At 34.9% G+C, this 15,612-nt stretch overlaps 1 protein-coding gene across 7 annotated transcripts in view; it reads right to left on the bottom strand.

Moving 5' to 3' along the window:
• The window catches only part of Phc3 (polyhomeotic homolog 3), an 80,486-nt gene that overhangs the window by 46,239 nt on the left and 18,635 nt on the right, over positions 1 to 15,612 (bottom strand). For all 7 annotated transcript variants that reach the window (XM_047564314.1, XM_047564311.1, XM_047564313.1 and 4 more), the window contains 2 exons: positions 4,199 to 4,357; positions 2,000 to 2,095 (listed from right to left, as the gene is read on the bottom strand). In XM_047564314.1, the coding sequence (XP_047420270.1) occupies positions 2,000 to 2,095; positions 4,199 to 4,357 (255 nt within the window). The remainder of the gene's footprint in view (positions 1 to 1,999; positions 2,096 to 4,198; positions 4,358 to 15,612) is intronic.

The following is a 15,612-nucleotide window of genomic DNA, read 5'->3' on the forward strand; positions in this document are numbered from 1 at the left end:
ACTAACTTATCACCTTCATACACTCTCATGAAAACTAGCCTTTATTACTAAATGAAAAAATTTACAGAGGTACTATGGAAAATACCAAAGAACTATCTCGTTTCTTTCTTTTACTAGAAGACTAAGATCCTTGCAATAAACATCAATTTCTGCCACAAGAAATCTAAAACATTTACTAGGAAAAAATAACAAAATTGTATCATACAAAATAATAGTCCACTCAATTATTTAAACTTTATTCACTCCAAATCATTTTTACCAAATATATTGAGATGTAGTTCATGTACGATGAAATTAATGAAACAGTTCTAGAGTTCTGACATTATGTATATACAACACAGCCAGTGCCCCAATCAAGATGTAAAACATTTCATCCTCCTAAAAGTTCACTCATGCCCCTTCCCAAATTTCCCCACCTTCTGTCCCAGATACCACTCACCAATCTGATTTCTCTTATTGTGGATAGTTTTGCCTGTTTTAGAATTTCATATAAATGGAATCAGAGAGGATTTACTTTTTGTCTAGACTTTTGCTAAACACTGTTTCTGAGATGTATCAGTAGTTTGTTCCTTTTTTTCTTTCGGATTAGTGTTCCATCATATGAATATACCACAATTTGTTTATCTATTCAGCATTTAAAGGACATTGGTAGTTTTGAGTTACCAAGAACGTTAAAAATTTACGTCTTTGTGTAGATGTATGTTTTCACATCCTTCATGGAAAACATCTAGGAGGAGAGGTGCTGGGTCATGTGTTAAATGTATATTTAACTATAAAAGGAAGTACCGAATTTTTTCCCAAAATGGTTGTACCATATTACATTTTTACCAGCAATGCATAAGTCTGGTTGCTCCACATTCTCACCAACATGTGGCTTTCAGTCTTCTACATTGCAGTCAATCTATTATGTGTGTGGTATGGTTTTGATTTGAATTTCTGTAATGCTTATGATGATGAGCATTTTTTTCAGGTGCTTACTGGTCTTTTACTGTCATTTGTGAAACATCTCCAAATCTTTTGCTGTTTGTTTTGTTTGCATTTTTTGGCACTAGGGATTAAACCCAGGGGCATTCTACCACTGAGTTACATCTCCCAGCCTTTTATTTTGAGACAGTCTTGCTATGTTGTTGAAGCTGGCCTCAAACTTGTGATCTTCCTGCCCCAACACCCAGAATAAGTAGGATTATGCACCACCACAGTGCCACCTGGCTCTTTTGCCCATTAAGTGCATAGCTTATGACCTAATTATTAATCCGTAAGCATATTTTGTATATTCTGTGTACAAGTCTTTTGTCAGATGCATGTATTATGAAGATTTTCCCTTTGTGGCTTGCCTCTCCACTTTTTTAAGGATGTCTTTTAAGGAACCATCTTTAATTCTGATATAATCCAATTTATCATGATTTTCTTTTATGATTAGTGCTTTTTTGTGTCCTATCTAAGAAGGCTTTGCCTCCCCTGGATTTGCAGATATTCTCCTGTTTTCTTCTAGAAATTTAACAGTTTTTGCTTTCACCTTTAGGTCTGCACTCTACTTCTAGCTTACTTTTATGAATGGTGTGAGGAGAAGGGTAGGTTCTTTTTCCCATGGTATCAAATAAAGGAATATTCTACTTAATTTTTTAAATTTAAAATTTAAATTGATTTTAACTGATTTTTTAAATTTAAAATCACCATCCACCCTGACTGATGTATTTTATAGTTGCCTAAAGAGGAATCTACAAAAAAATAAGAAAAATCTACTTTACAATAAATCTAAAAATACAATGTCATTAGCAAAACTCTCATAAATGTCAAACAACCTAAATATCTATGTTTAATTATAATTTCTACAAAACAAAAAATTTTCTTTGAATTCTTACTGTATTTTACCAAATTTCAATCTGAAATGTATGACAATGAGCTCTGAAACCATCAGTAGTTGAACTACAAAGACAATGCTTCTTTAATCTAAAGATCCAGACCTCAAGTACCACATTATGAAGCTAGACAAGCTCACCTGAGTAGCTGCAGACTGACAGGAAGATGACGATGACGAGACAACAGGAATGTCAGACTGTACAGCAGCCACAGTGGTAGCGGGTGTGAAAATCAGCTGTACAGACAGAAAACCAAAAAAATACTCTAAGACAAAAGAACATGTCCCACACACAATGTATAGCAGGCAAGAGAGACTGAAATTTATGACATAAAGACAATGCAGTTTAGGACTATCTCCTAAGCAAAACATTTTACATGACAAAGGGAAGTTTCTAATAGAGAACTCAAAAAAAATCCTAACAGTTTTGAAAGAGCTCATGATTCTGATGAATACTAAAATAAATCAGTGTTCAAAGAAGAAAATATATTTTGGTAATATGAAATCCTCAGACCAAATTTTGTCCCAAATAAGTTATCATACTTAAATTTTTCCCAGTTCAAAACTACCATCTCAGGATTCCTAAAATGGGAAATTAAAATGAACAACTACAGTTATTATTTTGGGACACAAAATAAATTTAATTGAGAAACAAGAAAAGAAACACCAAAAAGTCTGTTCAGTCCTCTTTACCACACGCATAACTATGCTACCCTCTATACGACAATATTTCTCTCAGCTACAGGGGATCTGTAGGACAAACCTAGTTTCTTTTGATTTAAAAATTATTTGCAAAGAAATAATCTAAATGTAAATGCCACAATATGTTAAAATAGAACAATAAAAGCTTCACATCAAAAGGGAAAGTCACACACAATTTATTTCCTCATCACCATCTCTTTTTCAAAATTTTAACATTAAACAGATGTCAGTGATTTCTAAAGCAATACAATTCACTCATATTGTCCAACTCAATTTAGTAAATTATGACAGCTGTTTCAAAGAATGTGTAAATACATTATCTCAAGATTATGTAAAGAACTATTCTGTTCCTCACTGCTGTTTAAATTAAACAACCAATTATGGAATCTTTGAAACTTCAGTGTTTTAGTATTTCACTAAATTTAAGTAAATTCAACAACAAAATATAACTTTCACATAAAGATAATTAATTTATGAAACAAACATCCTGACGGCATTAACCTAAAGAGAAGATGCTCCCTTTAGTTTCAACCACATGAATTGCCAATTTTAAAGGTCAAAAAATGGTAAAATAGCAACCATTTAAAATGGTTCAACATAATTTTAAAGTATGTTATTACTTAAAGAAGATGTCATGGGGGCACCCAGAAATATGGTAATGCTATTGAATAATCTGTGAATAACAGGTTAGTCATATCATTATTTACTGTTAGAAATATGACTGCGAACATCCTTTCCAATTTTAGGTGGTGAACTGGGGATCCAGAAATACACAAAAAAGTATATTAGGGCCAAAGCTTTTGTCTAGTTTCCTGTAAAGACATCAAATAAAATAAATGTCAACCATTTCTACATTCCTTAAAGATGTTCAACAATTAAATTAGAAAAAGAGTATGTACCCAAACACAGAATACCAAATTCACATTATGTTAATTAAAAAAAAAAAATCAAGGTAAGCCTAATTAATACAACTATACAGAATCTGAGATGGGAATAACCAAAGCTAAGAATCATTTGGTAAATTATAGAGACTCCAATACAATTTCAGACAGTTCCAGGATATGACTTCTTACTTACAGTTAATAACTAGGCCTTTAACATTTCTATTTCATCAAATCTAAGATGTCAAAAGTATACAATAATTTATATACCACTGTAAGATGACACCTATTATAAAATGCAATTTCAGAGATGTTAAAATGTGAAAAAAAAGTTTTGAAATTGGTAAACTTATTATTAAAAAACAGCTATTCTTGGGCTGGGGCTGTAGCTCAGTGGTAGAGTGCTTGCCTAGCATGTCTGAGGCATTGGGTTTAATCCTCAGCATCACATAAAAAAAAATGAAGAAAGATATTGTGTCCATCTACAACTAAAAAAAAATTTTTTTAAATAGCCATTCTTATGTTATAGAATCTCTGTTAGCTTCCCAAGGTTAACAATAATTATTTATTACCAAGAAGGACTACTAATTCAAATTAGAATTTTTGTAACTTTTATAAATGTATAAGAAACTAATCATACAAACAAAATTGTTAGACATGTCTTAAATATTAAAAATTCCTCATTGCATCAAATCAAGAAACATTTTGATCTCTCAAGTCCTTAGACACTAAAAAACTTTGGTAGCTCATATCTTACCATTTGAGCTCGAAGATACATTTGCGCTTGGCTTGCAGTTAGAGTAGGGGAGGTACTCCCTAGTAACATAGTCTGTTGGGTAATACTGCCGCTGGTAGAACTGGAAGCCTGGGAACGGCTTATTAACTGTGCAGGTGTAGGAGAAGTAGAGAGGTTGATCTAGGGAAGAAAACATATTATGTCAAAAATACTTCCATTTCTAGCCTCCATTTTACTAAAATTTCATCAAGTTGAAGTTAGGTAATCAGTGGTATAAATTGTGGCTAAGAAACTCAAAAAAGAGACCTTTAGCTTTATTTATTTGTTTGTTTGTTTGTTTGTTTGTTTTGTACCAGGGATTGAACCCAGGGGTGCTTTACCACTGAGCCACATCCTCTACCCCTTTTTATATTTTGTTTAGAGGCAGGGTCTCACTGAGTTGCTTAGGGTCTTGCTAAATTGTTGAGGCTGGCTTTGAACTCAAAATCCTCCTGATTCAGCCTCCCAATCCACCACCACACCCAGTAGAAGCTGTTACCTTTGACACACTTCTCACTTTGGGCAATTATTTGCACATTTGCAACCAACAGCATGGACTGGTTAATAATTGGGACTTTTTTTTTTGCAGTGCTGGGAATTGAAGGTACAATTTTTAAGGATATTCACATTGTGTTTAAATAAGACCCAATATCTTAAAATACCATTTCTACTACCTCCCAAAACTTAGGGTCTAAAGTTCCATTGTTTTAATATTCCACATAAAACAGTCTAATCAGTAATTTATGCTTCTTTGTCAAATTCACATTTGAGGGGTTTCTGAAGTGAACAAAGATTAAAACACAGATAATCCATTCACATATATAAAAACATACAAATGAAATATAAAGCTTTGACTTACATGCTCTCAGAGCAGAAGAAAACACAATAACTACTTGTTAAGAAGATGGGGAAAAAATCCTGAGTACTGGCTATGAAATTAAACTATAATCATTAAAGTTTAAAACTTCTGTTTAGGAATAAATTAGTGTATGGTCAATCTCTAGAGAAAGGAGGTGGAATTGGTACAGGAAGGAACAAAGCAAAAAGGAGACACATATACCCATTTTTATTTTTCCAATTTTAACTCACAACCATGTATCTAGCACCATTTTAAAAATAAATATTTTCAAAAAGAGAATAATATAATCAAACCTCAATTTTTTTTTTTTCTTGGCAATACTAGGGATTAAACCCAGGGTCTCACACTACTAGGCATACACTCTACCACAGAACTACACCCCCAAGTCCTTTTTTTATCTTGATAGAATCTTGCTAGGTTGCCCAGGTTCGCCTCTAATTGTGATCCTCTTGCCTCAGCCTCTCAAGCAGATGGATATTACAGGCTGCGCTACCACACCTGGCTCAAATCCTTTTAGTGGAACAAAGCAAAAAATAAATTAAAGAAATAGTTAATTAGACTTGATTCAAACAACAAGGCAGATTGGACTAATACATACATGTGCTCAAAATGTACTCACTGAAAAGTTATATCAACATAAAAAAAATTAGAATATATATTTAAACTCAAAAAGAAAGAAGGGTGAAGGAAATTCCCAAGTGCCAGAAGGAAAGAAATTCAAAATTATGCTACAGTGCACACCTGTAATCCCAGCAGCAAAGGGAGGTTGAGGCAGGAGGATCCCGAGTTCAAACTTAGCCTCAGCAACTTAGCAAGGCCCTAGGCAACTCAGAGAGATGCCGTTTCTAAATAAAATATAAAAAGAAGGGCTGGAGATATGAAGCACCCCTGAGTTCAATCCCTGGTTAAAAAAAAAAAAAAAGAAAAGAAAAGAAACTCAAAGTCAGAGATGTAAGCTCTAGCTGACCCCCAAGGCAGTCTATAAAGGTATGCTGGGCCTACAAAGACAGAACACCCAAAATTGAGCCTAGTGAATAATAGATAATATCCTGTTTTGAGATAATATCCTGAAAAGGACTGTTAGGTATGTGAAAAGGGAACTGAAAAAGCTCCACAAATGCCATCTGAGGAGCAGCCTGCTCACATTGGAGGAGCAGAGGGTGGCACCTATGAGAATCAAAACTCCAGGCTTGTACCATGTAAGAACTCAAATTTACAATTCCTGTAATTCCACAGTTCATTCTGATAATTTGCATCTGAGTCCACCTGAAGAAACATCAATTTAAATGACTATCCATGCATGAAATTACCTTCAGGAAAGTTAAGGAAACCTGGATAAGAGATCTCAGTATCTGGTTACAGCATAATAATAAGAATAGACACAGTGAAGAGGGTAGGAAGAACACTTGTGTCACCCGTCCCCCAGTTCTAGGCAGCACAGCATGGATAGAAATATCTGCTTAGGGAAAGAAGAGGTACAGAATTACAGGATTTTGCCTCGGACTCCAGTATTGGGCCTCGCATAGTAAAACCCAGCACCAGACAGACTTTGACAACCCTTGACCTACCTGCTGATACCCACAGACAAAGCCTATAGACGTGCACTGGCACAAGATGGGAACTCTGTGTAAAAGTCTGTGTACAAACCCACTGTAGCACCAAATTACTTGAGTCCTTAAGTCCGGTACAAATCTCAGTTGCAGGTTTATCTCAGCAGCAGGAGGTTTCTGATAATCCCCAGGGCTGTATAAACCTCAGCGACCATGGAATTCTGATCCACTGTTGAGCCAGCCTCCCAAGTCACAGGATGTCAGCCTACTCTGCACCAGTCATGGCAATCCAGGGCTATGACACCCCCTACCAAACATTACAACAGCTGCAGTAGTCATGGTTTTAGGGATTGGTATTAAAGGACGTTCCCAGCGAATGCCAAAGTACAAAGTACAAAGCTGAGATAAGTACCTGTTTACTTGATGCAGACAAGGATGAACTACCACAAGGATCAAGAACAAAACAACATCACCAAATGGACAAAAGTTGCCAGTGATTGACCCTAATAAGATGGAGATATATGAATGGCCTGACTAAGAACTAAAAATATCTATTTTAAGGAAGCTCTGTAAACAAAAAGAAAAGAAAAAGAAAAAGAAAAACAAGTCAGAAATTTATCACAGAAATTTAACATAGCAGTTGAATTTAAATACACACACACACACACACACAAATCCTAGAGCTAGAAAATACAATGAACAATATTTTTAAAATGCAACACAGCACCAACAGCAGAACTGATCAAGCAAAATAATCAGTAAACTCAAAGATAGGTATTTAAAAATATCCAGAGGATAAAAGAGAAAAAAAAAAAAAAGAAATGCGCAAAGATTATAGGATTTATGGGATGGCATTAAAAGAACAAATGTATAAATCATTGGTATTCAAGAGGGAATACAAAAAAGAGAAAGAGGTAATAGCCAGGGATGGTGGTAATACCTATAATCCCCCACCAACTTGGGATGCTGAGGCAGGAGAATCACAAGTTCAAGGCCAGTCTCAGCAACTTAGACTGGGAACATAGCTCTGGTAAAGCATCCCTTTGTTCAATCCCCAGAAATTACATATGCAGGTACAGGAAGGTCTAAAGTCTCCGACCAGATTTAATCCAAATTTAAGATTATCCCATGATATATTTTGATCACACTCTCAAAGACTAAAGATAAAGAGAGAATCCTGAAAACAGAAAAGAAGTAAACTGTATATAAAGGAGTTACAATGTGGCCAGTAACAAACTTCTCAGTAGAAACTTTACAGGCCAAGGGGAAACTGGGATCACATATTCAAAGTGTTAAAGACAAAAAAGTGGCAATCAAGAATATGTACCCAGAAAAACTCTCCTTCATAAATGAGATGGAGATCTCCAGAAAAACAGTATCTGAGTGAGTCTGTCACCACCACACCTGTCTTACGATAGATATTAAAGGGAATTCTTCAGGCTGAAAGGCAAGGACACTAAAGAGTAATATGAAAACATTTGAAAGTATAAAACTCACTGGTAAAAAGACATACAATCTATCAAGATGAAATTATAAAGAAACAAAACCTGGATAGACCAGTAATAAGGAAATTGAATCAGTAATAAAAAGCCTAGGACCATCAAAAAAAAAACCGAGGACCTGATGACTTCACTGCTGAATTTGATCAAACATTTAGAGAAAAACTAATACGAATTCTTCCCAAATTATTCCAAAAATACTGAAGGGAAGGTAATACTTCTAAACTCATTCTACAAGGCCAGCATTACCCTGATACAAAAACCATATGTAGACACAACAAATAAAGAAAACCTGGCCACTATTCCTAATGAACACAGATACGAAAACTCAACAAAATACTAGCAAACTTGGGCTGGGGAGATAGCTCAGTTGGTAGGCAAGCACTAAGCCCTGGGTTCAATAACCAGGACTGAGGGGGAAAAAAAAAAAAAAAACACAAAACAAAAAACTAAAATACTAGCAAACTGAATACCACATTAAAAAGATCATTCACCATAATCAAATGAGATTCACCCCAGGTATTAAGGATTGTTCAACATAAATGTTCAACATAATCAATAAATGTGGCACAACACATGAAGAGAATTAAGGACAAAAACTGTATAAGTCTTTTTTTATTGTTTGTTCTATTTAGTTATACATGACAGAATGCATTTTGATTCACTGTACACAAATGGAGTACAATTTTTCATTTATCTGTTTGTACACAATGTAGAGTCACACCATTTGTGTAATCATACATGTACATAGGGTAATGATGCTTGTCTCATTCCACCATTTTTACTTCCCCCTGCCCTTTCCCCTCCCCTCATTTCCCTCTACACAATGCAAAGTCTGTACAATCATTTCAGCAGATGCAGGAAGAAAAAAATCTGACAAAATTCAACATCCTTTCTTAATAAAAATTCTCAAGAAATTAGGTATAGATGTCATGTACCTGAACACAATAATAGGTCATACATGACAAATCCACAGCCAATATCACAATGAATGGGAAAAAGCTTTCAGTTTTTACAACAAGACAAAGATGCCCATTTTTGCCACTTACATCCAACACAGTAATAGAAGTCCTAACCAAAGCAACAAAGCAAGAGAAAGAAATAAAGGGCATCCAAATAGGAAAGGAGGAAGTCAAATTATTACTATTTGCAAATAACATGGTCTTATATAGAGAAAATACTAAAGATTATCAAAAAAACTATTAAATCTATGAATTCAGTGAAGTTGCAGAATATAACATACAAAATCAGTAGTTTTTCTATATACTCTCTAATTTATAATAGCTACAAAAAAAATTAAATACTTAGGAATAAATTTAACCAAGGAAGTGAAAGATCTCCACATTGAAAATGATAAGACCTGAAACTATTAAACGACTATAAAAAGGTAGGGAAAGAGCTCTAGGACATGGGTATGGGAGCTGCCTTTTTGAAAATGACTTCAAAAGTACGTACAACAAAAGCAAAAATACACAAATGAGATTACATAAAACTAAAAGCTTCTGCACAGTAAAAGAAACAACCAACAGAATGCAGAGACAACCTACAGAATACAAGAAAACACTCGTAAATTACATATCTGATAAGGGATTAATCCAAAATACATAAGTAACTCAAAACAACTCAACAGTAACCATTTGAACTACTTGTTGAACTACTTGGCTTAAAAGAGGACAAAAGACCTAAATAAACATTTTTTGAAAGAAGACATACAAATAGCCAGGAATGTGAAAAAATGCTCAACATCACTCATTATCAGGGATATGCAAGTCAAAACCATGAGAATTCACCTTGTTCTTGTTAGAATAGTTATTACCTATGTACATGATTACACAATGGTATGAATCTACATTGTGTACAGCCATAAGTTGTACTCCATTTGTGTACAATGAATCAAAATACAGTCCGTAAAAATTAAAATTTAAAAAAGGGGAAAAAAGGCTGGGGATATGGCTCAATTGGTAGAGTGCTCACCTCACAAACACAAGGCCCTGGGTTCAAATCCCCAGCACCGCGGAAAAAAAAAAAAAAAAAAAGGAGGAAAAATAGTAATTAAAATATCACATAGCTAGAGAAAAAAAAGAATAGTTATTATCAAAGAAAACAGTAATGGCAAGGATATGGAGAAGAATAAACTCTTACATATTGTTGGTAGGGATGTAAATTAGTATACATATTATGGAAAGCAGTATGGAGATGCCCCACAAAATTAAAAATAGAACTACCATATGATGCAGCAATCTCACTACTGGGTATACATTCAAAGGAAATGAACTCAGCATGTCAAAGAGATAGCTGCACTCTCATGTTTAATGCAGCACTATGGAATCAACCTAAGTGTCCGCCAGCTGAAAAATTAACAAAAATGTGGTATATATTCAAAATGAAAGACTACTCAGCTATAAAAAAAAAAAAAGAATTAAGTACTGTTATTTGCAGCAACAAAGATAAACTTGGAGGATATTATGTTAAGTGGAATAAGTCGGGCACAGAAAGACATACACTGCATGATTTCACTCACGTGTGGAATCTAAAAAAAGCTTATCTCATGTAAGAGTGGCTACCAGAAACTGCGGCAATTAGCGGGGAGATATTTGTCAAAGGATATAGAATTACAGTGAGGTAGAATGAATAAGTTCAAGAGATTTATTGTACTTCATGTTGACTACAGTTAATAATCACAGGCAAAGAGAGTAAATGCTAAATCTTCTCTACAAAATAACTGTGAGCTAACATTTGTTAATTAGCTAGATTTAACCTTCCACAATGTATATATATTTCAAAACATCACAATATGTACACAACAAATACAATTTACTGTAAATTAAAACATTTTTTAATTTCAAAAAATGATATCATGGAGACAACAATAATGTACTGAGACATGAGAAACAAAATGACACTAGCATTTTTAGTAGTCCAGGACATTTGTTATACTGAACAGTGACTAGAAGAAACTGAAAGTTTCACAGAAAGATCCATATATAACTTCCTATGAGTCTATAATCATTGAACAATAAAAAGTAAGGTGAGCTGGGTGTGGAGGCCTTCAACTGTAATCCCAGTGGCTCGTGAGGTTGAGGCAGGAGGATAGTGAGTTCAAAGCCAGACTTAACAATTTAGCAAGGCCCTAAGCAATTCAGCGAAACCCTGTCTCTAATTAAAATATAAAAAAAAGGTTGGGGATGTGGCTCAGTGGTTAAGGACCCTGGGTTCAATCTTTGGAACCAAAAAAAAAGCAAGCTGAGCACAGTGGCCCACACTTATAATCCCAGGAATTTGGGAGGCTGAGGTAGGAGGATTGCAAGTTGGAGGACAGCCTGAAAATTTAAGACAAACTCTGTCCCAAAATAAAAAGGGTTGGAGATGTAGCTAAATGGTACAATACCCATAGGTTCAATCTCTAGTACTACAAAAAATAAATAAATTAATTAATTAATTTTTTAAAAAAAGGGAAAAGTGGGTACATAACAGTTGGTTATCCAATTATTTAAATCTGAATCTTTCAAGTATTTCATAATTTTAATTTTAATGAAATACTTAAATCTATAATTCAATGCATAAATATAATACAAATTTATTCTGCAATCTGAATTTTACCTCTACCACATCACTGAAACCCAATTACTAATAGTCGCTAATGACATCCAAAAAATTTGGAGATTTTTTTCAGATCACCCTTAGTCTTTTTCACTAGCTCTTTTTTCTGACCCAACCACAAAATGTTTTATCCTTTGTCCTCAACATTTTTATCCTCCAATTCCTAGATTATCACATCTACTTCCACAGTTTCAAACAATTCAATCCTGATGACTCTCAATTCTTGACTATAATCCCTTAATTTGGAGCTCTAGATCCAAATACCTACAGAACACTTCTTTCTGGAGTCTCTTATCAACCCAAACTCAAGATGTTTAAACCTCAGACTGACTGTTACTCCTTTTAAACCAGCTTCTCAGAAAATGGCACTGCCTGTCATCGAAAATTCCCCTCAGCACAGATTATCTGGGAATCATCCAGATTCTTCCTCCAACTTTACCACATACGAGTGAAATTAGACACATGTCTTGTTTCTACATCTTTTGTTCTTCTCCATTTTGACTTTGTAATCACTTAGTTTGAGAGTCTAGGCCCATGACAACCCCGGCTACATTACCTTAACAGCTACAAACTGATTTACCTCCCTGGAATCATATCCCTCCTAAGGCTTGCCAAATAATCTTTCTCTGATTTTATTTAGCCACCAATTTGCTCCACCTCTCCTTTCCCTGATTTTATTAATATTAATTACCCATCTAAAAATATTATGAATAGGGTTGAGGGTGTAGTATACTGGTAAAGCACTTGTCTAGCACAAGTAGACCCTAGGTTCAACCCTGCTAACAAAAAGAAAAATTTTCTGGATAATGTTCAATTTCCTCTGATAACCTTTCCATAATCCCCTCTCACACCTCCAAACACATCCTTCACATTATCCATACAAAGCTAATTAAAATGTCATGATCTCTCAGGCCTTTATGGCACTGGTAACAATGTTCCTGATTGGAATGAGCATCCTTCTCAACCACACAGTAAACAATGCCTCAAAAATCAGTTACTCTAATAAGCTTTTTAAGGCATCCCTATATCCCAAAGAACTGACTACTTCGCCCACTTTTTGCCTATTTGCTATCATTCATATATGTACTTCTAGCATAAAATTTTTTCTCTTTTTCTTTCTCTTTTGATTGCTTTTTCCCACCCCAGAACTGGAATCAAACCCAAGGCCTCACATATGTAGGATAAAATCCTAAGACTCTCTAAAATGGCAACACAATAACAAAAAGGACAGAAGAAAGAGACAAATTCAGACAACAGTAGGACATTCCATAAGACAAGTGAATTTAGTTCTTCAAATATCACAAAAGAAAAACAAAAAAAGATGAGGAGACTTTTTTATATTATAGAACAAAAAGACAGAACACTCAAATGTACTGTGTGATCCTTAATAAAATCCTGGATGGGAAGAAAGTTTGTAAAAGGAATAACCTTTTTGGAAGACTACAAAGTAAATCTGAATATGGATCTTATACTAGATATTAGTGTATTGATGCTGAATTTCTTAGATGTGATAAAATGCTACTATTGCTATGCAGGAAAATCTCCTTAGGACAAAAACTGAAGAGTCACGCTGCCTACAAATTTTCAAATCATCAGGAAAATGGTCTATGCACAGATCGGGAGATGAGCAAATATGGCAAACAACAAATGATATAGCTATAAGAAGGGTATGTGAGGTTGACTCTATAGTATTTCTATTTTTCTATGTGTTTAAATGATTTCAAAACAACTGGGATAGCAAGGTACAGTGGCACATACCTGTAATCCAAGCAACTAGGGAGGCTGAGGCAGGAGTATCTGAAGTTCAAGGCCATCCTCAGCAATTCAGCAAGGCCTAAGCAACTTAGTGAGATCCTATCTCAAAATAAAAAATAAAAAGGGCTAGGGATGTGGTTCAGTGGTTAAATGCCCCTAGATCCAATCTCTAGTACCATACAAAGCAAAGCAAAACAAAAACTGGGATCTAAAACAAGAACATGAAACAAAAAGTATACATAAATTAAAATAGAAAGGAGGAGTCATCTATATCAAGATTATACTATCACATTTCTATAACAGAGTGAAGGTGGTTAGAGTCCAAAATTAGAGCAAGAGTCAACCCAAAGTTTACAGGTATGGGGGCAGAGTTAAGAAGTGGGGTCCCTGGGTTCAATCCCCCATACCAAAGAAAAAGAAGTGGGGCTAAAAACTGGAGGATTATCTAAAGGTCTATCCATAAAACAGATTCACATATAATAAATAAGCTCACCACACTTACACCTAGAACAACAGGCATCTAAACCTTCCAGATAGATAGGACTCTTCTCTAAGTCACAGGCACTGCCAGGAAAAAGCTCAGTTTCTGAAGTGGATACTCCGATATTGCAGTAAAGCTCTCCTTATTCTGTAACTGCCACTCCACAACTTAACTGTCATCTCCACACCTATACACCTTCAACTCCAACCAGACCAAGATATAGCAGCAATCACCATCACTGTTATTCCCGTATGCAAACACCAACTTTCCAAACAGTCTTTCCACTTAAGGAGAGGGCCCTACTGGGAGCACCTGCAGAGCAGTGGAGAAAACCCATGGTAATTAAGTGACAATCATGCACTCTTAAACATAAGCAGAAAACTAAGAATTTGGAAAGAAAACAGCTTTCAAGAACACAGCTTACAAGAGAAAAACCAGCAGCAGAATGGAAGAAAAAGACTAAGAGAGATCCTAAGGAAAATAGATTACTAGAGAAATAGAGAAAAACTTATTTTAACATCTGAGAAGTAGGGCTGGGGTAGAGTGCTTGCCTAGCATGTGCAAGGACCTGGATCCAATCCCCAACACAACAAAAAATGATATAAAGATAAAAAATAAAAAGTCTGATAAGTGTCATCCATACAGAAAAACTGGATACTATGAAGAGAATGAGCAAACAAGAAACTGCTCCTCCGAATTGGAAATACAATGGCTGAACTAAAACTTAGTGGGGGGAGTTGTTCAAGGAAAGGGTTAAAAAAAAAAAAAGACCAACATCCCACAACAGAAAAAGAATGAAAAGGTGAAAAGGTAAAAGAAATACAGGATCAATCCTGAAAAACCAACATTCAACCAAAAAGCTCAAAAGAGAGAACAAAATGAAAGATGTAGCCCAGTGGTACAGTGCATGCTTAGCATGTGAAAGGCCCTAGGTTCAATCCCTAGCACCAGAGAGGGAGAGGGATGGAGGGAGGAAGAGAGAACAAGAACAGAGAAACAAAAGAAAACTTTTCTTGTAAATTTTTACAGTTTCACATACGTGAACATTGAATACCTAGTTTTTACCCAGAGAGGGTCCTTACAAGTGTCCTACACAATGATTTCTAGACATGAAACTTAAAAAAAAAAAAAAAAAAAAAAAAAAACCTAAAGAGAATAGGCAAATCTAAAAGATTCCAGAAAGAATCAGCAGTTACCCCAGAGCAATGATAATGAGACTAATAATAGCCTTTTCTCCAGTAGTATCTAAAATTTTGAAGTTGGTGGGTTTTTTATTCTTTTGTTGTTTTTATTTTGTTTTGTGGTGCTGGATATCAAACCATGGTCACACAACTGCTAGGCAAGCGCTCTACTACTGAACTACAATCCCAGCCCCAATAACTAAAATTTTGAAAATAATAATCCTTGTTTTCAAATTTCCAAAGAATAATTTCAAGATAAAATTCATGTAAAAATAATTATAAAAAATGTATAGGGAGAGAATTCACAGGCTGACAAGGGATTCAAAATCTATTTTCTGTGTAACCTTTAAGAGTAGATACTTCAACAAAACAAATTATTATCAATTTACTTGTCTGTATCCTCAGTGTGCTCTAAAACTTTTGTTCACTTTGAGTCCTTGGTACCTAACATTGTGCCTGACACTAAGTAGA

The sequence above is a fragment of the Sciurus carolinensis genome, chromosome 9 (assembly GCF_902686445.1).
Source record: "Sciurus carolinensis chromosome 9, mSciCar1.2, whole genome shotgun sequence".
In the NCBI taxonomy this organism is placed as follows: Eukaryota; Metazoa; Chordata; class Mammalia; order Rodentia; family Sciuridae; genus Sciurus; species Sciurus carolinensis.